The sequence below is a fragment of the Solenopsis invicta genome, chromosome 4, assembly GCF_016802725.1.
Source record: "Solenopsis invicta isolate M01_SB chromosome 4, UNIL_Sinv_3.0, whole genome shotgun sequence".
NCBI classification, from domain to species: domain Eukaryota; kingdom Metazoa; phylum Arthropoda; class Insecta; order Hymenoptera; family Formicidae; genus Solenopsis; species Solenopsis invicta.
Window position 1 is genome coordinate 26,764,287 of NC_052667.1, and position 21,359 is coordinate 26,785,645.

The 21,359-nt window shown below is 38.4% G+C and overlaps 3 protein-coding genes across 4 annotated transcripts in view; 2 read left to right on the forward strand and 1 right to left on the reverse strand.

The window, feature by feature from the left end:
* LOC105196325 (protein N-terminal asparagine amidohydrolase) overlaps positions 1 to 15,935 on the forward strand; it is a 49,102-nt gene extending 33,167 nt beyond the window's left edge. The window contains exons 1-7 of one of the 2 annotated variants that reach the window (XM_011162218.3): positions 4,153 to 4,757; positions 7,981 to 8,171; positions 9,460 to 9,525; positions 11,419 to 11,601; positions 11,996 to 12,204; positions 12,464 to 12,625; positions 12,771 to 15,935. In XM_011162218.3, the coding sequence (XP_011160520.1) occupies positions 7,982 to 8,171; positions 9,460 to 9,525; positions 11,419 to 11,601; positions 11,996 to 12,204; positions 12,464 to 12,625; positions 12,771 to 12,896 (936 nt within the window). In that variant the 5' untranslated portion in view covers positions 4,153 to 4,757; position 7,981 and the 3' untranslated portion in view covers positions 12,897 to 15,935. Of the gene's footprint in view, positions 1 to 4,152; positions 4,758 to 7,980; positions 8,172 to 9,459; positions 9,526 to 11,418; positions 11,602 to 11,995; positions 12,205 to 12,463; positions 12,626 to 12,770 lie in introns of those variants that run through there. The other variant, XM_011162215.3, reaches the window with a different exon arrangement.
* The window catches only part of LOC105196320 (tektin-3), a 157,360-nt gene that overhangs the window by 60,972 nt on the left and 75,029 nt on the right, over positions 1 to 21,359 (reverse strand). The window contains exon 2 of the mRNA XM_039447901.1: positions 16,899 to 17,047. The gene's annotated coding sequence lies outside the window, so the exon portion shown is untranslated. The remainder of the gene's footprint in view (positions 1 to 16,898; positions 17,048 to 21,359) is intronic.
* Positions 18,083 to 21,359, forward strand: part of LOC105196326 (GTP-binding protein Di-Ras2) — a 72,606-nt gene continuing 69,329 nt past the window's right edge. Inside the window, exon 1 of the mRNA XM_026132755.2 lies at positions 18,083 to 18,257. The gene's annotated coding sequence lies outside the window, so the exon portion shown is untranslated. The remainder of the gene's footprint in view (positions 18,258 to 21,359) is intronic.

Below are 21,359 nucleotides of genomic sequence, written 5' to 3' on the forward strand. Positions count from 1 at the left end.
CTTCGCTTTCTCGATTTTTGTATCGCCCTCGTTTACACGCATATGTACGTATTATCTTCCGATGGTGCGAAGTAAAAACTCCGACGTTAAATCACTCGAGACATTCAAAATAAGCGCTCTCGTTAAAATATAGAATTTGATTTTACCGTGATGTGATCTCTCGGAGCTCGTGAATTAATTGTGATTAACGGAAAATTCAAAAGTGCGAAGATTTATGAAGAGGAGAACCATTTTTATTTTGCCTCGTAATTTTAACGCAAAGAGAGAAGAAAGCGCATCTTTGTGAAAATTTTTCTTGTTATAATAAACTATGTGAAATATGTAATAAATATACAAAAAAAAATTAAAAACTATGGAAAATATAAAATATGACATGAAAAAAACGAAGATGAAGATATATACAATAATTTTCACACGGCTCCTTTTTTTCTCGAAAGCAAACATCTCGTTGCATAGAATGCATCTGGACGATGCGACACTGATCACATGAAACCTGGTCTATATCGAAAGCGAACGCCCAGAAGATGACGGGGAGGGAGATGACGAAGTCGACAACGACGACGACGAGGACGACGCAGAAAGTCTACCGGCGTGGCCGGCAATCTGATACAATGGATTTTGAAGAGTGTAATTTTCGTCGGCATACAACAATAGCCATGCCTGCCTACCTACCGCGCCGTATAATCTCGTCGTCCGCGCGCGCGCGCGCGGTTCTAATTTTCCGCGCGTCATGGGAATCCTCGGTCTTCGCGACTCGAGGTCGCTCGTCCTCGTCGCGACCGAAAGACCGCGTTTTTCTCAATTTCTGGAAATTTTAACGAGTTGCGAATTCCGGATCGTCATTCTGTAACAATGGTCACTACATCCAGCTGCGCATGAAACATTGAAGTTTAATAATATGCACCTCCTTTTTCAAAATATTCAAAACGGCAAGTAACTAGTACGTATTCGACAGATTGATTGTTGCTGGAAAATATTAACCAAATAAAAATTATATATAATTAAAAATATAATTTTAATGTTTGATGGCCCTTTTTTCTGATGTACAATATCGCCGCAGTACTAAGAGCAAATAATTTTTCTCAAGTTCACCCTGCATTCTTCTGTGAATAAAAATTATAACTTGAAAAAAATTACTTGCTCTTGGTGGTACAGTATAGAAGATGTATATATCAGAAAAAACTTCATAACAGATTAATATTCCAACATAATATTGTTAGTTAAAATTGCGTAAGTTAATATACGCTACGCGAACAAAATTTTATACATATTAACTTACGTGATTTTAAGTAACAATATTGTGTTAAGAGATATTAATCTGTTATGAAATTTTAGTCAACATTACTCAACCTACTATACATATTCTCCAACACCGAGAAGTACCATAAATTAAATCAGATTCTGTGTGTAATTTTTTCTTTTTTTTTCCAAAGGAAATAAACTCGAGACGAAGAGGGTCGAGCAGATTTGCCTGTTGCTTGCTTTTCGAATCGGGTCTCAGTATCCGGTACATCCGAGCTTCGCCTCGAATGCGATAAATTCAGTTCGCGCGTTTACACGGAAAAGTACGGCCGGCATTAATCAGCGAGTACCGAGTGTTAAAAGCCGTCCAAGAGGGTTAATACCTCCGTCCCTCTCTCGCAGCCAAAGAAATACTGCTCGACATACGGCGAGGCGAGTCGAGCCGGCGCAGGGCGAGAGCGCGCCGCGCGGTCCTCTTGATCGTCGATCAAATCGATTCCCGCCGTAAATCGTCCGGGGGATCGATCCGGGGAACGAGGGGGCGTGCCGGCAAAAGAGTTGCTCCGCTTCTCCACCCGGTATCGCACGGGCACACCGCGATTCGTTCCGGCGAGGATCGCGGAAGATCCCGCGCCCGAGATCGCGCCTTAATCTGATGTAAAGGCATTTCTTTCCCGAGAAACCCGCCCGCCCGTCCGTCTGTCGATCCGTCCGTGAGATCACGTCGATAACACGTTTCCTACGCGCCTAATCCCGCCTTGTCGAGATGGTATCGCGTCCCCGAGGTCGCCCTCCCTTCGCGCTCTGCTCGCACGGCTTCCTCGAGGGTGGCTGCTGATGTCTCGGAGTAGAGATCTTCGATCCCTCGATCGGTCGCGATTACACTCGGAAGGCTGTCGTTCACGCTGTCACGACACTAGTTTGTACGAGAACTCCCCGCGTGGCAACCGGTCTTCCGAAGGGTGAATCTTTTTAACCCCTTGATGTTTATTTATTCGAAATGCGCCTCGATGGGATAAACTTCTTATTTTAATAGTCTCAATAGTCAAAATTTATTGTTATTCTCTTCTGGCGTCATTTAAATTCTTGCGTCAGCGCAAGAATTCAAATAACAGATGTGCCAGCTAAATAAATTCACATAGATTATTCTTTTCAAGTGCTGTTGATGTCATGCTGTACAATACATGCATGGCGTACTCCCGTGCGATTTTATCGCGTCGCTCCGAATCGAACAAATACGGAATAGCTTTAAAAGAGGAAAGAAATTAACATAGGCTTAGGTAGACTAATGACTTCAGCGGCGCGATGCCACCGTTCAGATTAGCTGCAAAGGAGAACGTGACTTCTCTCTCTCGTATATATTTGAATCGATTATTCCGAGGAGAGAGCTTAAATAAACGTTTTAAAAATGAACTGATGCGAAGGGGAGAGAAGAGCACTTTATTCTTTTTTTTTTACATCTAATAAAATTGAATGTGTAAATTGAATTATAATCGAATTATTAGCACATTCTTCCTTCTTGTTTTTATGATCGAAAATAAGTAAAAACTTTATCGATGAAACAATAAATTGGAGCATTTTATAATCGTCGAATCAGACTCGTCTTCCGCGTTATTCCAAGAATTAAGGAAGATTAGAGTTAATCAAACTTATTTTTTTTTTAAATCTTCTAAAATTTTAGTTACGATGTGTAATATAAAAAGAATAAGTGCAAATAATAAGCTAACATTAGAATTAACCGACGCCAGTGAAACCGGTCCCTGCAGATGCTCAATCGGAGGATCGTTTTCTTTTTCTATTCAGACCGCAAGTTTCGCTCGGGAACTTTATTCTATCGCCAAGCGAAGTCAGTTATTTATGTCTCTTTTTGTTCTTATTCCATGCGCGATCTATGGATCCAGATTGAGTCCGCAGCTGCCTATTCAGGCCGTTCAGGTATCCTTTGCTCTTCATTGTAAAAATATACGCGCAAGTTGACCTCCCTCCATATATCTACATATATTCAGATACTATCATATCGTCCGCTTCTCCACTTGGTCGCTCTTTCACGAGCAAAAAAAGACTTTCAATGCGCGGCTATCCATAATTATATTCGAAAAGTTTCCAACGCACCGCGAAACCGTTCAGATCTCATTATTATGTTTTCTCTTTGAGGATCTGTATAAATAATTAGCAATTTAAATTTGTACGCTGAGAAAAAAATTTGTTGAAGAATTAAAATATTTAATCCGATACGTGCAAATAAATGTTGAGTTGGTTTAATTAAGTCTTGATTAAACAAATTTGATTGGTTGACATGAATGAACTATTTGCGAACTTTTTTGTGCAACTAAATAACTGTTGAATCAGCCCAATGTTCAGCCGATCGTATCGAACTATTTTACTTTTTTTACAAATTTTTTTCTCATTGTCAGTGTAGAATAAATTTAATTCGCCAACTTTTTACAAAATACTGTATTATCTGTATAATGTTTTTCCGCTAATAAATTAATGTTACGAATTTTAATATCACGTACAACTTTTAGCTGTTAGGGACAAATCGCGTTGTTCGTAAATTTGACTTGCGATGATCTAAACTTCTCGGCTACCCCGTAAACGGGCGCTCCTACGAAATACCGCGCCAGTCGGCTGGCCGCCGCGCCGGTGCAAGCAGAAAAAGTTTAAAAAGGGGAAAAAGAAAAAAAAGAGAGAGAAGTGGGGCCGCGAGGCGATTTCGATTCCTAAGCCCTGCCGACAGAGCCAAACATGTTATTTTCTCGTTCGCGGTGCCCGATGTCCGATCGACCAGCCGGCTCCGATTGGTCCCTCTTGGTTTCTAACCCGTCCCACCGCCTCCGCCAAGCCGTCCAATCGCCGCGCCGGCTGATAACAGAGTCCATAATTAACGCGATTTGTTAATGAGCGCCGGGACAGTCGACGACGACTGAATGAAAACTGCGCGGACGAATTTAGTCGCGGCTCGGCTAGATATTGGTTCGGCGGTGGCGAGATCATCCGGTCCCCGTCGTTCGACTGCATCTCTATAAACCGGAAGTGATTGGCGCGTTCGGAACTTCGAAATTCAAGATTCGTCGAAGCGCCGCGATCGATTCATGGACTATGATTGAGTGCAAATCGCATTGAGACGCGGATCGAACTATCCGTGAGTCTTAAAACCGAGAGATCAGTGCGGCTCGAATTGACGATAAATCGGTAAAATCGAGATGCTTATCGAAGTGACGACGATGGAAGACATTTGTGAATGAATTCAAGAACATCGCGTGACGGATATTTAGTGGCGTATCTTGAATCTCGGGAAACATCGACTGACAGTAAAAGTGAGATAGAAAGTCGTTGAAATCTTTTCTCTGATTACTTAAGTGCTCATAGAATCTGAATAACGTTTCGATAATCTAACAAGGACTGTAAGTTCGGACGCGCTCTCATATGTTATCCTATCGCGCCTGAGCGTAATCATTACTCTCGGATAGGCTTCGGTAGTAAAAAAAATCAACTAAAAAAAAGTAAAGTGTAAGGTAAGCTGGCGCTACGCAATTCCTAAAGCGAAATAAGTAATTTATGCCGTGAAATAATTATTTAAATAATATTCTATATTTATAATCTTAGTTTCGATGAACCCGCTATCGCGTCTTATTTTATTTATAACTAATATTTCATAAATCATTGGAATTTGACGCAATCCGTGCGATAATCATGTGATAGTGGCACGTATAAACAGCGTGTCGCAACGCGTCTGTTATGGATGCGATATTGCACCGCGAGAAATTGATATAATAATGTCGCGACATGTAAACTCGCGCCTGCGAGCGGTTTTCCCTGAATAATATTCATAACATATGAGACGACGATATCGAATGCACGGATGTCACGCGATAATGTCGGTTTCTTGCGAACGATGCGTCAGCATAGACGCAGCCTCCACGTGACTGCTCGCGTTCGAAAGAACCGAGCGATAACCGCCACTCGTTCATCTCATTATTATACGAAGAGCTACCTGTGATACAACTAATTACACGTAAGCCGTTTCTCTCCGGCCGCGCGCAACAATTACGCGGACGAGAGTATTTCGTAATGCGAAATGTGCCGCGTACTTCTTACGTTCGTTTAGCGTGCCACTCTTAATTTCGCTAACTACGCGTTTAAGTACCACGATGCTTTGCCAACGTGATGGTCCATTTCGTGGAAATTCTGCGTTCGTGCGCCCCGGCGACTTAACGCAAGAGATTTTTATATCGCCACGTAAGAATTCCAAGGTATAAAACTTTAAAAATAAAAAAAATGTATTTCATTTTCAAAGTTTTACACTTTTCTTTTTATGTCCTTCAAAGTACGTATGCCACGTGAAGATAATTTTTAACGGCAATACGTATACAGAAATAAAACGGTATGAAATCAGATTTAATGCCATTGGGGAGGGAGTTTACAGCGGAGCTTTGCGTAAATCTCCAAAAATTCCAAAATTACTCCGGCCTGGAGCAGATGGAAGATCTTCACGCGGCGGCGTACTATACATCGTTTATGGAATGAATCCCGAAACACGAAATTGCTCCTAGCGAGCGAGCAACGGAGTGGTATGCATCGCATGTCGCACGCCGTATAATTAAGCCGCGATATTTCCACCGAATACAAAACATGCAATTATCTCATCTAGATTACAGTACCGTGCTCCCTAATACCGAAACGTATATTGTACGCGGCTCGCGGGTAAGATACCGCCGGGCTGGTCGCTGCAATTTTCTGTTCCTCCGTTTTCTAGAGCGGCGAGGAGAACGCGAGATATAATTACGGATCTTACGGGGACAGCAATTGAAGTTGAGTTAACCGCAAACATCGTGAATGCAAAGTGCACGCGCACTTGGGATTTATATTTAAGCACGCATGAAATCTATGTTCGTTTCATTAATAAACGATCCTTTAATTTGCACCACTCTGTATCTCCTCGCAGGGAGATCTGAAAGATCGATTGCAATTCGCATCTTCACATCATTATGTCGACAGTAACGAACAGATATTATTGCGTCGTGGTCGAAGAAAAAAAAAACGGACTTATTTAAAGTTTGTGGTATCAAATTTTGCAGAAATTTGTGCTGAGAATCAGCAGCGTAGCGTTCTTCTCGTATTGCAATTGGGTTCGCGCGTGAATTGAAAACGTTAAAAATTGTTGTAGAGAAGAAAAGAACGGGCGGGACAGCTTTGCTTCGCTCGCGCGTATTTCTGCACATTCGCAGAAGCAGCTGCACAACACGCCGAGGATCTATTTTAGTCCTTGCCACGAATCGCGCCGCACACGAGGACGCCGCGACGAGTTTTTGCGAAAATCTCATATTTCTCGCGGCGTTCCTTTCGTTCTGCGAGCGCCGTCGACATAATTGGCGATCATTCTGCATTTAAACGCGTGACGCGCGCGCGTTCCTCGCAAAGTCTGTCTCTTCTCTTCTCTTTATTTTTATTAATAAAAAAAAACTCGTTTCTCATCGCGTCATTCTGTGCTCTTTTGCCAATACGTATCGAAGGAAGATCGATGGCGATGCTCGCTCTAATCAGCGAGACGGTGATTTTTTTAATTAATAACGCGACTTAGAAATTTATTATTGTAAAAAGACGAGGATGCGCGACTAGTGTTTTTAAAGAGACACTCGTCATCCAATTAGTTGCGCCTTGTTCTTAGTAATTGGATTCTCTGTTTTGCGATGATTTTTTTCACTTTTTAGATTTAATATCAATATTGCAATTAACGTCGAGTTTACAGTATCTAGTAAAGTCGTTCGCGACGTGATAGATAACAAAATTAATTGGAGATCAATTTTGCAATTTGTTTAAATCAACGGCGTTTGTTAATATGATTAACGCCATTACATCGATGAGATGCGCGTGGCGCCGACAGTGCAATCTCGATTCTGTCGATATTCTAATTAGCTTTGTCACACAATGTCCAGTCCCGAGATTGTGCGTACGAGATACCACCACCCGAGCGTCCCATTGTTAACGATGAAAGACGGCGAGGGCGATTCTCCTCCCACAAGAGCGAATTTATCCACGATAAGCCAGCCGCGCACGACGTTTAACACCCGCCTGTTGCATCGCGCGACAACTGCTTCGCTTTACAGTTGTCGTAAATTAATTTTAATGATCCGCCCGTTGTGATTTATCACGCAAGATCACATGCACCGCGCCAGTCACTTTGCAAATGACTTACAGGAAGGTGCGTGTCCCACGCAGCGGAAACGACACCGCTTTCGGTTCAGAACCTTTATGTGTGATCGACCTTAATTTTTCAAAGAGAGTAGCTGCAACTTGGCTAAGATTATTGCAAATGTAAAGTGCAGTTAAATTTTAAATACCGCTCAACTGCGTCGCAAGCTGCGCTTGTATTCTAGACGCTGTATTAACATTTTTTTTTTACGGTTGAGTAACGAAGATGATATGCAGGCAACCGCAAAACCCACGAGGTACGTTTTTCAATGTACTTCCTGGACAAATTTGAACTTTGTTCGATAAGAAAATCTCGTGCGTTAATTTCCAAGACCGCATGCGTCAATGGGGAAATAAAATGGTAACTAAACGACGAGGAATGGCCGTCGCTGACATAAATTATTAATCGCTCGCGAGCGTATTGTTCCGCGAAATTAATGCGTGTCGAACGCACGCACGTGTGCAGAGGTCGTCTTTTACTCGTCTAACACCTCAAACGCGTTTGCCTTTTTGTCTCGCTAAATCGCTTTCGTTTCGCTTTCGCAGGATGGTGCTGGTGGTGGGCGGGGTGGTCCTGCAGGAAGAGATTCCCGCGGACAGCAGGTCCCTGTACGCGGCTCATCCGGTATATCGCGAGAGCGCGGCCCAGCTGCACTCGATGCCGGCGAAGCTCGTGGGCCCGGTGGGCCTCCTCTACGTCCAACAACGAGAAATGGCTGCGACGCTGCCGCACGACAGTAAGTATTCGATGCATCTCGATGCGTCTCCGCAAACTGGATCCAAGAAAACAAGCACGAACAAACAGCTCTTTCGATGAATCCGAATGACTGCGCTGCCCCGGCCAACGTTTGTGCTTTTTCGCGCTTATTTTTTTTTTATTTTTAAATTAGATTAATTTATTTTTAAATTAGTTTTTTTACATTTTTAAATTAGATGTCTGGCTTTCACCTCTTTTCTCAAATGTTTATTACACTGTCGCTCACAAAATACGTATATGGTATGTAAACGTTAGTGTCTACAGTGTATCGAATACATGGTTTGCTAGCTTCAAATGACTGTGCGGATCAGTCATCTCTGCATGGAGAGAAAAGCGTGATCTTTTAAAGAAAAAAAATCTCTCGCGGTATCTAGCCGGGGAAGAATACGTTACTGATGCAATAGCCACGCGATCTCCATGTTAGTTCTCAAAAAGATATCGAATATTATCGGCTACTTTTGCCGCGATAACGCGGGATTGGTGCAATCCGCCAACCTACCAGCTGTGATTACGCTTAAATTATGAAAATAAAAAACAAACAGCCGCGCGAGCGATAAACCAGCGGATGCCGAGCATTATTTTGCGCGTTATCGGGCAACTGTAATTACAGTCCAATTTTTCCAGTGATAGTGTAACTTTCAAAAATAACCAAGATTTGTTATATATCGCAATAACAACGGTGCGGTGAATCTCATAACGAGGGGGGTGGTATATATCTTTCCACGTGCTTCGTCAAATCTTGACGAAGCTGGTCGTGTTTCGCAATAACGATTTCCTTATCTTTTTCTCGGAATATATATTGAATCTTTATCAGCAATCTTTAACGACAAATAAAAAGTTATCGCATAAAAAGCGACCATTACTCTCGTGCGTAACGCAGCATAATGTATAAATATAACATTTTATGTTGAAAATATGCTGAATACGCCGAATTGACGAATTGCATAAATGCATCACTCGTGTTCGTTAAAAGAAATTTTTAATTTTACAATTTTTGCGACGCATGACAGTGCGATAATCATTTGAGGAAAGGTGAAAGCGAGATGCAACCTAATACAAGAATAATAATAATAATAATAAGAATATCGTTTCTCTTGCAAACGTGAGAGATCTTGATATCTTTCTCTATAAAATAACCGTCAGAACGTATATACGAAACAGGCAAACGTTTGCCTTATATAATTCTGGAAAGTTCCTACCACATTGAGACGAATAATTCTAACATTTCTCGAAGCGCCGTATTCGATTATTCTTTTTTCTCTTCACAGAGAACGTGAGCATCCTCGGTTCGGACGACATGACCACATGCATAATCGTTGTCGTCAGGCATTCCGGTGAGTATATTTGAAAGTACAATCGTGCTCATTATAAAATAGCTGCCGGTTGCATATAAATGACCGCTTGCGGCACGACAATGAAAAGAAAAAGAGGTCGGAATAACGCAATGACGAAGCGCGTCTGTTCGATTGGTATCGCGTAGTTGGTTAATATTTAAAACGAAATTCACAGAGTATATCGCAGTACCGCGTCACCAATTTTTTTAACACGTATGTCAGATTTTTAAACGAAATTAAAATTGGTTTCTGATATGATAGAGAGTAAAAAGCTTTTTCGCGTTAAGATTTTTATCCCGTAAGGAAACTGAATTTCCAAGTTTTTAAGAAGTTATTAGAATTATTTGATTAAGTATCAGGAGTCTAATTGACGCGGAAATCTTCAATTTCAATCAACTGTAATTCTGAAATTTTACCTTGATATTTTAGTTAAGGAAAAATTTAAATTAAGTTGAAAAACTAAAATTTCAAAATATCAACGAAGATTATGTGCATCTCGTTGGAGAGTCATTTCACGAGAAAATGACAAAAGATTTTAATACGGAATTTTTCAAGTGTGAAAGTGTGAATTTTGAAAGAAGAAGGGAAGTAAAGAATTGAGGGAGAAAAAAAGATGGGAAATCTAATCACAATCTGCCTGTCTCGATCTGTAAATCAGTCGCGGAGCTAACGAGCAAAAACTTGTGAAATATCGCTAAACGAGAACTGTGACGTCCGTGATCATCTTCAGGCTTTCCGTTACATCGCTTTTTTATTTCCTTTGTTCAGGCACACAATAGATTTACTTCTCCGCGATCATTGACTCCTCCATGATATAACGACTAAGTATCGCGTAAAATACGAAACGTTACTTCTTTCGAAAAGACGTTTAATAGAACCAGTTCCGTCATTCGAGCTTGAAGGAAAACGTGCTGACATTACGATTCACGTTTCATTTTACAAAGTCATTTAAATACCCTGCCACGATAGCAAGCTTAAAGGGCTTCAGAGAAATAATTGCGATTTATGATTTGCGACGAGCTACTTGCGCAATTTTCCATGACGTCGTTTCTTAATATTAGCAAAAAAAAAAACAAGTAAAAAGTCGCTATAATCTCGCGTGCTCTCGCGTTATACGATAATTTTTCGATAAGCGTATTTCGTCAATCCCACACTTATAATTGATACAAATCATACAATTTCTTTTTAATATTTTAAATTTTTCCGAACGATAACATCTCGTATTGTACGAAAAAGCCTATTGTATTGTACTATATTTCTCAACGAGGCTATCGGATATGAGTTCCCTTTAGCTTTCTCCTGCTGAGACGACAGTGCATCGCGACACTAGCTGGGTGGCTCCGATCGTCTTAAGGTTGCGCGTGAATAATGGCCGAGGTAGAAAGCGACTGCGAAAGTACGTAATTAAGTAACAGTTCGCGACATAAAAGTTCTTTTATCGCGAGTTTGTTCTCCCGTCAGCTCTTCATCGCTTTGCTCTCGTGCAAGAATTGGACAAACGCTCAGAATTAATTATTATTAAAATTATTTATTATCGCTTTCGCAATCAACGTGCGAGGCATTTTTATTACGCTCGATCAGATATTTTAAATGTCTCTTTTAACATCGCAAGAAAATTTACAAGTTTCTAATCGTTACTACGTCTTGTTTCCTAGAAACGTCCCCAGGAAAGTCCTCGGGATGTCCTCAGGACGTCCCCAGGAATTTCCTCAGGATGTTTTTCTTTCTATATCTTAGATACAGGTGCAGATACATAAAATGCATTTCTTTACATGTATCTAGATACTACCCACCGCTGATCATTATATGTAACCGCTTGTAATAAAGAACCGCGTATTCAGTTTTAGTATCACGAGGACCTCGAATATCGTATCTTTGAATATTGGATTTTAGGCTCGGGCGCCGCCGCTCTGGCGCATCTTGACGGCTCCGGAACGGAAGATGCCGCGGCGGCAATGATCCAGAGGGTAACGGAACTCGCCCTCGGATATCCCGAAGGTCGCCTAGAACTGCAGTTGGTCGGCGGCTATTCCGATCCGAGAAACTACTCCGAGGAATTATTCTACAATATACTTTGTACGTGGAAATGTATCTTTGATGCAATATCTATAGCTCAGAAAGTCTTTCGAGAATTTTACTGAATACGTAGAAACTAGAAGATATAATTATATTCTCTATCCTCTGTTCCTGTCCTTGTTCGTAAACGTAGTGAGTTAAATCATTTGTCCATTTTGTTCGAAATAAATTAAAAAAATAAATTAAACGAACTGAATTTTAAATTACGACGTCAGGTTTCTTGGAGAAAAAAAAAAAACAATTAAGGTCGAGAACGAAATTAAACTTTGCTAGAGTAACGACATTGAATTACATAGAAAAACTGGAGTTTTTCGAGCAATTGTTAAGTTGGATAATATATAAAAATTGCCACCTTCGGCCTCGTCTTAGGATATTAATCGTATCGATCTTCTAGCCGCGTTTCACAAACAACCGGTGGAGATCGATCTAACGCTGTGCTGCGTTGGCGAGCTGAATACCACCGTGAGAGGTGGAATTCATTGGCCGCTGATCTACGGTATCGGCCTGAACGTGAAGACGGGCGAAATCTTTCCCGCAACTTTCCCCGACAAAGGCCCAGATCAGGCATTGAGGTGCGCCAGACAATTGACCGGGGGTCAACAGGTGCGTGTACGCAACGTTTGCATTAGCGACATTATTGTAGCTGGATAAGAGACTAATGGCTTACACGTAAAACAAAAAAAAAGTTATAGCTTTCAATTACACAATATGTAAATGGATAAATTAAGTACTAATAATATTAAATATATAAAATTTTATAATTGCACTTAATCGATTAATAATATTATTATTTGATTAAGCGCGATATCAAATTTAATGCGGTACATTCCGTTGTACGTGTATATTCTGTTTATATGCACAGGTTTTGGACATATACGATTGCGCTCTGGGATTACTTAGAATCGGCCCGTTTAACTACGACCCCCTGCGTGGCGTGGATCTCTGGCTGGCGCAAACCGATCAGTTCATCCTGCAGCACCTGTCTACGTCACCGGAAGTGGAGCAACCACACTTCGTATCGCAGGTAACACCATTTGAAACACTATGCGACATCGTTATCGTGAGCTCCTCGAGGGGATCACGAAAGCGGGGACGCAGAAAGCATTAGACAAATCTAATCGCGCCGCGTTTCCCACGCGCCGTTAAGCAGAGACAAATTCCTGTTTCAGGTACGGGCGACGCTCAAGTATATCCAAGACAATCAATTTCCGGCCGTCACCGTTTTCCGAGACAACAGACCTCACTATTACCGTCGGGACGAAACCACCGGTGTCTGGCAGCCGATGCGATACTGAAGATTCAACAAGCCACGGATTCGTTTTAGGGCTTGCGTGGTGATTGTTCGACGAAATTTTCGAGCGACACGAAGTATAATATTAAATTCGCGGATCGATGAAGCGTACGGAGCAGGACGATCAAACTGTAGGAATTTAAATCAATTAGTCGAATTTGGTACTGCGCCTTCTGGAGATCGCGGTGTCTTCGCCAAAGTTGTTTAAGCCCTAATGAGCCCGTTTGAAAAAAGATTGACTCGCATTTACGATTGGCGAGTAAATTGCGGAAGTCGGCGTGCAATAATTGCAGCCTTCGTCAGCTAGCAATTATCTGTGATCGACGAGAAAAGGACGTCCGATCAGGAAGAAGCCGTGGGATCGAGTATCGATCGAAATGGTCGTAATCAGCGCGTTGGTCGATGCCTTAAGGCCTGCTCACACCGGAAGACGTCTTGCGAGCTGTTTGAAGCCAAGAACGCGGAGCATTTGGATTATGCATTACCAAATGCGATTTGTAATATTTACGAATAAAATTGTCAAACAGTATAGGTTCATTCTATTATCACAAACTAAACTATGAGAAAAATAAAATAAAATAAAAATGATTTTTTGACAATTTTCCGAAAATTTTAATATACATTGTTCCGCATTGAATAGGAGATAATGCATATTTTACTTACGTTTTACATACGTTTTATATCTATTTGATACGTTTTTTTAAAATGACGTAATTAGATAAGAAGATAAAAAAATTTTCCCGTCGTGCAGTTATCGCAAAAAATTTTAGATGATTTTATCGAAATTGTTTTAGATGAACTTTTAAAAAGCAAAAGACAACTTCAATTCTTCAATTAAAAAAAAAAGAGAAAGTAAAGACGATTAATAATAAAGCGAAGCTTATTAATACATAAATGATTTGTCTTTTCTCAAATTAAATTTTACAAATGACGGCCTATATTGATTTTTAGTTTGAGATTTTTATAATGCCTCGGGAGTTTCATCGGAAATTCTAGAACACTTGCCGTAGCACAAGCGACCGAAGCAATAATCGAAATTCGATTTTTCGCTTGTTAGACAACTTTTTTCTGACTTAAGAATATATATGACTTTTGAAAAATTTTACAAAGAAACAGAAAAAAATTTTATAAAATACATTACATGAGCATCTTTCTCTTTCCTTATTGCACACATTGTACATACATATACTTTTTATATCTTAAAAGTAGTAAAAAGTAATACGTATGCATTAATGTGCGGCGCACGACAACTTCAGTTGTGAATAGGCCTACACGTGCTGAATATATTGGCATTGTTGAATTTTATCTTTTTGTTAGATGCTTATATTACGTGGACAACGGTCGAATTTTGGTCGTTACTATAAAATGTTATTAGTCGTACGCAATCGTTACGATCGTCGTTGAACGTTCTCTCCGTATTAACTTTTTTGTTGCCAGAACGAGAAAATAACGGCACTCTCATCGCGCATTTAGCAATGTAACTTTTTTACTTTCCTTTACATCACGTGCAATCACGTCGAGTCAAATAACTAACTCGGTAGTAAAATAAAATCTCATTTGGTGCTAAGCGCGCGACTGAAAGTACGATTCTATGCATATGCGCGAGGATGCTTGTTCTTTTTTCTCTTCCTGTTTTGTTTTTTCAGCCGAATTGCGAAAGTTCGAGCAACGAATAATTCCGTATTTGCCATAATAAAAGGAAGAAAGTTAGACGAAAGGTAGAGAAGCGATGTAGAAGAGATGATGTATATAATATTTTCAGGGTTGTGCCCGAGTCTTTCGGGTGAGGGAAAGTTCCTTTGCCTCGACGCAGTTAGTTCCGCGAGGGAACGCGAATCCCTCCAAAAATTCATACGCAGATTAATGATCGTGTACAAGCCGTTGATGTCTCGCGGGAATTTTACTAAAATTTTACTAAAATATTTTATGCATTACATGTCGAAAGACATCTGTTTTAACTCTTTCTCTCGCAAGATATTTACGTGATTGCATTGAATCGTTAACGTAGGATAGATGCCTAAGGTAAATTGTTTCCTGTTGCGTGATCGAACGACTTAACCGCGCGAGACGGATGCGTACGAAATTGTCGAGATTAATACACAAATGCATAATATAATGGGGCAATTCCATCACTCTGAAGATCGTGTGAACGTCCGATATAGATTTTCCTATTTGTTGTTAGAAAGCACGGGCGTGCGATTGCGATCGAAGAATCAAAATGATGAGGCCTTCCCTTACCTGTGGATTCATCGATTAAGCCGAAAGAAAATCACCCTCCGGATAGCATTCGAGAGCACAGCTCTACGAAAAAAAAAATTTTATATCTCGACATTTGAATATAATGTTCATGAAAGAATTCAGAAACTCAATTATTCAATATTATTATTGAGTATTCTCTCCAATGGGGTGAATATACTATGAAGAAATTTATTTCTTAAATAACGTAAAAAATTTCTTTCAAAGCTATGGTCTCGAAGCTTTGGTGTAGTGTGTAAAGGAAGGGTGCACAATTTTCCATTGTTCTAGTGATACATAAGCTAATTGAGGTTGATATTAATAATAACGATGACGACGATTATCATGATGCTATTGATAATAATATTTCCTAGAAATCGAAGAGATATATTTTTACTATATTATGTAAAGAAAAAAAGAAGAGCGAATGCACTCGCGATGACGAAGCTCTCAGGATCGAACTTGCGACCTGCTTTCCCTTCCCATTCGATCTACGCGAGTAGAAAAAGTATGGCGGGTGGTTTGCCACTTATTTTGTTGCTTCTGCCAAGAAAATATACGGCTTTTCTTGCTTGCGTCATGAAAACTTCTCGGTGCAGCAATACAAGTTACATATATATTTCTCTTTTTTTTTAAGTTCACCGTATCGTTTTTTCCTCTTTTTTTGCCCGTACCTCTTCCTTTCCTCTCATGGTAGCCTTTCCGTTCGATCTCTATCGCATTCTTTCTCGCGTTACGCAGACGCAATCTTACTACATAATATTATTTGGTGATATATTTATACAATAAACGATGATAGACTATAAAACAACATTTGTACGTTATTTCACAACACCGTAAAAGATCGGACGCTCGAGATGACAGCCGATCTTGATCCATCGATGACCGTTATACCTATCTGTCAATGATAAATAACTCTTTGCAGCCGATCTAATCGCGAGGTGTTTGCGTATAGCGCGCGACTCTGTGGAATCAACTGAGAAACCTCTGAACAGAGACTGGTAACAACATCGTTAACAAAGTTGCGGCCTGCTACACAGCATATAGCAGTAAACTATTACGTAAGTAAACCGCTGCACCACGAGGAGAAAGGAGCGTTCACGCATTATTGCAGCGTCATACACATGATTATTAAATATGAAACGCGATTATTAGATATTGATTAATCGATTTTGCCGGAGAAAACTGTGACTGAAATATCATTCGAGAAAACGGAAATTATGATAAAATAGTAAATACTTTAATTATATAATTATTAAGTTATAAAGTATTTTATATTTATAATTAAAATATTTTATAATTATTAATAATTATAAGGTATAATGCTTAATTTTATCATTATTAAAATATAGTGCAATATTTTCTTTGTGATTGATGTTGCTAAATTATAATAAGGAAAATAGTAGAAATATGCAAGAAGTCATTAAACAAGATATAAAAGGCTTTAGATGTATTAACTGTTAATATGTCGAAGTGGAAAAAACCCGTTTTTGAGATTTTCAGATTTTAGTTGTAACATTTAATCGGAAATCTTTTAAAAATTTAACAAATACGCTCTCTAAAATTTTTGGAGTGGAATTTCATCTAAAAGAGTGGAATTCCACTCTAAAAGTGTGAAAATCCTGTTCTCTCTCTTTATCAAGACTGGCAGGATTTTCACACTTTTAGAGTGGGATTCCACTTCAAAGAATTTAGAGAGCGAGAGAAATTTTCTGTACATTTACATAACTTTCAGAGCATTGCACATTGCATAATTTTGCTAATGGCTTACCTGTGTATGTGGGTGTGCTGTCTATATCCTGCTGGTTGTATGAGAAGTTGCTCGATTGTCAGTGGGAGGAAACTTCCGCTTTGGGAAAGTTCGCTTTGAACGACTTATAAGTTTTCGACATGCCTCGCTTCCTGCATAGAATCCGAAATCTGCAACAAGAAGATAATTGCATTGAAAGGTGATCATCCGGAAATAACGTTCGTGTCTGGAATTCTAAAGAATAATTCCGAGGCTTTTGCAACATGCGTCGTTTACGAAGTAGGTAGCAAGTAAAGTCTTTATTATTTACGGATTATTTGCTTCGTACGCAACGATAAATTCTATTGATTCCGCAAGTCTGGATCGATCGATCGAAATAAAGATCGATATGAGAGTGATTAAAAAACTTTACAAGCCAAGCTGAGTGGAATTGCTGATTTATAATCACATTATCTAATACATGATAAAACATAAACGTTTCGACTTTTCACGAAGTTATCATCGGTGTAACATTTATCACAATAGTTATTATGAAATGAAAAGCAATTTCGTGGTCGCCCTGTACTCATCCATCATGGTCTCGTTACCATGAGTTTTCGCATGTACAATTCTCCAAAATCGCGATACAGGTGCGTCAATATTCATACATCAAGGCTATTGTAATAAATCCACGTATAATAATGTAATACTATTTCACCAGTAATCATTCGTCAGAGAACAAAAAAATAAAAAATAAAGAACTTTTTAATAAAATATATAAAAGATAAAATTCAAATTCAAAATTAAAATAAAATTTGTTCACAAATTCTACATAGTCAATATAAGCATTCTATCGTATTTTTTCAATATTATCAAAGCGCAGTTGTAATTAACGCATTTTTTGTACATTTTGTATTTTTAAATTTAATTTAATTCCTTAAGTTTAAATAACAGAAATTCAGCGTTACGTTCAACCGCCCTAATAACATATCAAAGCAAGACTTAATACCGCGATTCATTCAGCGAGACTGAGAAAAATCAAGAGAAATTTGTAGATTTATGACAAGAAATCGGCGCGTATATCTTACTAAAGTATATTCCGCACCTTCCAAAGTCGAGGAGGCAGGAAAAATGAAAAGAAGCGCAGAAGAAAGTGAAAAGAGAACAGACTCGTGGAAAGCCTGCGGGCGGCGAGTAGTAACGAACGACGCGCGCAGACTCCTCGCAAGTGACTCGACCAGACTCGCAGTAGTTGGCGTCAAGCACTTGGTCCGACACGGTCAGTGCCGCTTCGTCGTCGGCTCGACGACGGCCCATTCCGCGTTTCCCCTTGTCGCGGTCGCTTCACGTTTTCGGCAATCGCATTTGAAGGAAGTTGCGAATGAACGAGTTCTCTTCATGGTGAGTTTTTATTATATTCTTTCGTACGTAAAATTTACTCGAAAACGACAAATTATAACTTTTAAACTATTTAATTTTAAGAATGGCTCGTCAGTTATTTTAATTGGATCAAAGCTTGCGTTTTGTTCTGAGAAAGTTACGTTGAAATTAATCGTTTTATTTCTTTTCTTGAAATTTTGAAGTATAATAAATCGGCGAAATGCATTAGCGAATTTGTGCTCTGTCCTTTTCGAAACAATATGCAATGAAATCTGAATAATAATAGTAATTGTTAAATAATGGAGTTGTGTTGAAAGACGGAATCAGAAAAATGATTTCTCTGACAAAATTAAAAAATAATCGAATTGGAATTAAAAATACTAATTCTTCTATATACTGTAATGTAATTTGTAAATTTGAAATAAAAATATTGTGAATGATAAATAATCAAAAATCTTAACACGAGCAATTTGAATCAATTACTCTTTCATGCCATAAATCCAGATTTCATTGTAAAAATATAGAAAAGTTTTCTCAAACTTATTGAAAAAGATTCACAAAAGCAAAACTGGCTACATATTTTAATGTACACTGCACAATTTCTCTGTCTATCTTACATTGAAATTTTACACGATATAAACGAAATCCTTATATAACATTTAAAGTATCAACATTTAAAGAACGTTTAAAAAATGGCTGTACCAGTCGAAAGCAGATGTTATGCTCAATAACAATTTTCTAGGTGAATTTACAAACATTTGCAAGATTCTTCAAACTGCGCGCTGCATGCTTGTCGGACTTAAAACACAGCTTTCAAGAACCCAGAAATGGGTTAAATATTACCCCGACCGAGGTAATATTTTTCGCAGTAAATGCTTTACAGTTTTTTGGAATAGGAGAGAGAGGATTGTAGAGATGCTCGTAAACATTAAAATTTTATGTTTATGAGCTCAAAACAGAAAATAAGTTTTATGTGAAATTTACTAATATATTTTAGTTTACATTGTATTATTTTGCTCTAATAATATTAATAATACGATCATTGTAAAAGTGACCGTAAAATTGAAAAGTACACCTGTGCGTCGAATTATACGCGCGTAGTTTTAAATTTTCCTTCTGTGTTCGTTGAACGACGAACACGTAATATCGTTACGGAATATACGAGTCTGCACAGTTCGCAATAGTAATACTGTTGTTTGAAAGCAACCGCAAGGTAAAATATGATGCATAATTAATGTTTTATATTAATAAAATTAAATTCAGAACCGGAATTTCTTTTGGTAATAAATAAAATTGAAAAATTGAGACAAAAATAAAAGCAAAATATTAAATAATTTAATTAAATTATTTAATAATTGATTAATATTTTGCTTCTCATCAAATTAAAGAATACTTTAGAAAAACGATATCTAAATGAGGAGCTTGCTAGAAAAGTTAACAACTATATTTATCTCTTTATTGATTAATCGCATACATAATAAAATATTCTAAAAGATTCTTGTTGTGACGCGTTTCGTATTTATGAGTATTTAAAATTTGTTAATGCTTATTAAATAAATAATATCAATAAGAAAGAGAACTAACAAAATTTTTGGTGTCAAAACCTTTGCATTCGAAAATAGCACTAACGATTTCCTGAGGAAGTCCTTCAACATGCCCTTCTCACTCGAGGATAGTATTAATTTCAGAATACGCTAATAATCGATATCTCTAATCGTTCCGTGAGGCAAGGAGAAAGTGAGTTTGTCTGTCGTTAGTGAATCGTAATATTGTTTATCTGTGCTAGTCTTGGTTAATCGCAAATGTTCGTGTCGCAAGATCGTAATCTACCGACCCGATTCTTGGAAACGCGAACAGGAAGTTCATCCTGATTTAACTTCCGCTTTCGACCGGTATATTCTCAGAAGAAAAGTGAAGGTTGATGAACGAAGAGCGATTTATAATGTTAGTGTTGGGCCGTGAAAAACGTGCAATTTTAAATTAAGCGAAATTATAAAGCATGTTCGATCACTGCGGTAACTATGTTATCTTGATGTGCTTCTTGTTAAAAAATAGAGGAAGAATATCCATACATTTGCGTTATTTAAAACAACTCTGAATTGCAAATGAAGAAAGTTTGTTACAAATTAAATTTCTAGTATACTTGCTATATTATAAGAAATTGAATTGTAATATCAAAAGATTTTAAGATAACAAAAGAAATTGAAAGATTTCATATAACAAATAATTGTATAAATGCACACTCGCATCGTATAAGATCCAAGAGAAAAATAGTTTTATGTAAAATTATTTAAAAAAAAAGATATTACTCTTTTATGCATAATTTTTCAATTTATTACATTAGAATAAATTTTCATCTGATCTCGCAGTATGAACATATGGGAATTAATGCGGCGGGTTTGTGTAACAAGACAATAATATTTTTAATATACTGCATGAAGTGCAATCTTGTGCTAATGCAATCTCCACACTAATGCAATCTCCGCGATTTGACGGGCGTGCGAATGAAATTATGTGTGTGGCGAAATCTGTGTAGAGGAAGCGCATTGTGTGGATCCTGTACATCCAAATCTAAATCGTGATGGTCGATAACGGTACCTCGTGATTTAATAGACTTTTCCTAAAATATTTCTCTTCCCTCTTAAATTTGCACGTGTAAGTTTCTGTATCGCATAATTTCAAACTCAAATAATAATGTAAGCTTATCCTGAAATCGTAAACGGGAGTATTATTACCGGAAAATGTGAAAATATTCAATCTAACGCTCTTATTAACTTTTCGGTCAATATTTATTAATGCGTCTTACAAATATTAACCTTTAAACATATATTGAAAATTCCCCTAGATTTTCGATCGCTTACTGTGTGAAGACGGATTGAGAAAAAAGAATCGGGCTGGGTGGAAAAAAAGTTTGAAGTCTCTTCTATCGACTGCTACAATTGACCAACTTTATTGCTTAACTAAAATAAAATGGCACGAAAGTAAAGTTTTTTCGAGAAGGTCTCCCAGACCCACTTATGTGTTTAAGGGTTCTTAAAGAAATCTTATAAGAAAAAAAAGTTAATTCCTTAAAATATTTCACATTTTGGAAAAGTACATTTTACAAATATATTTTCAATATAT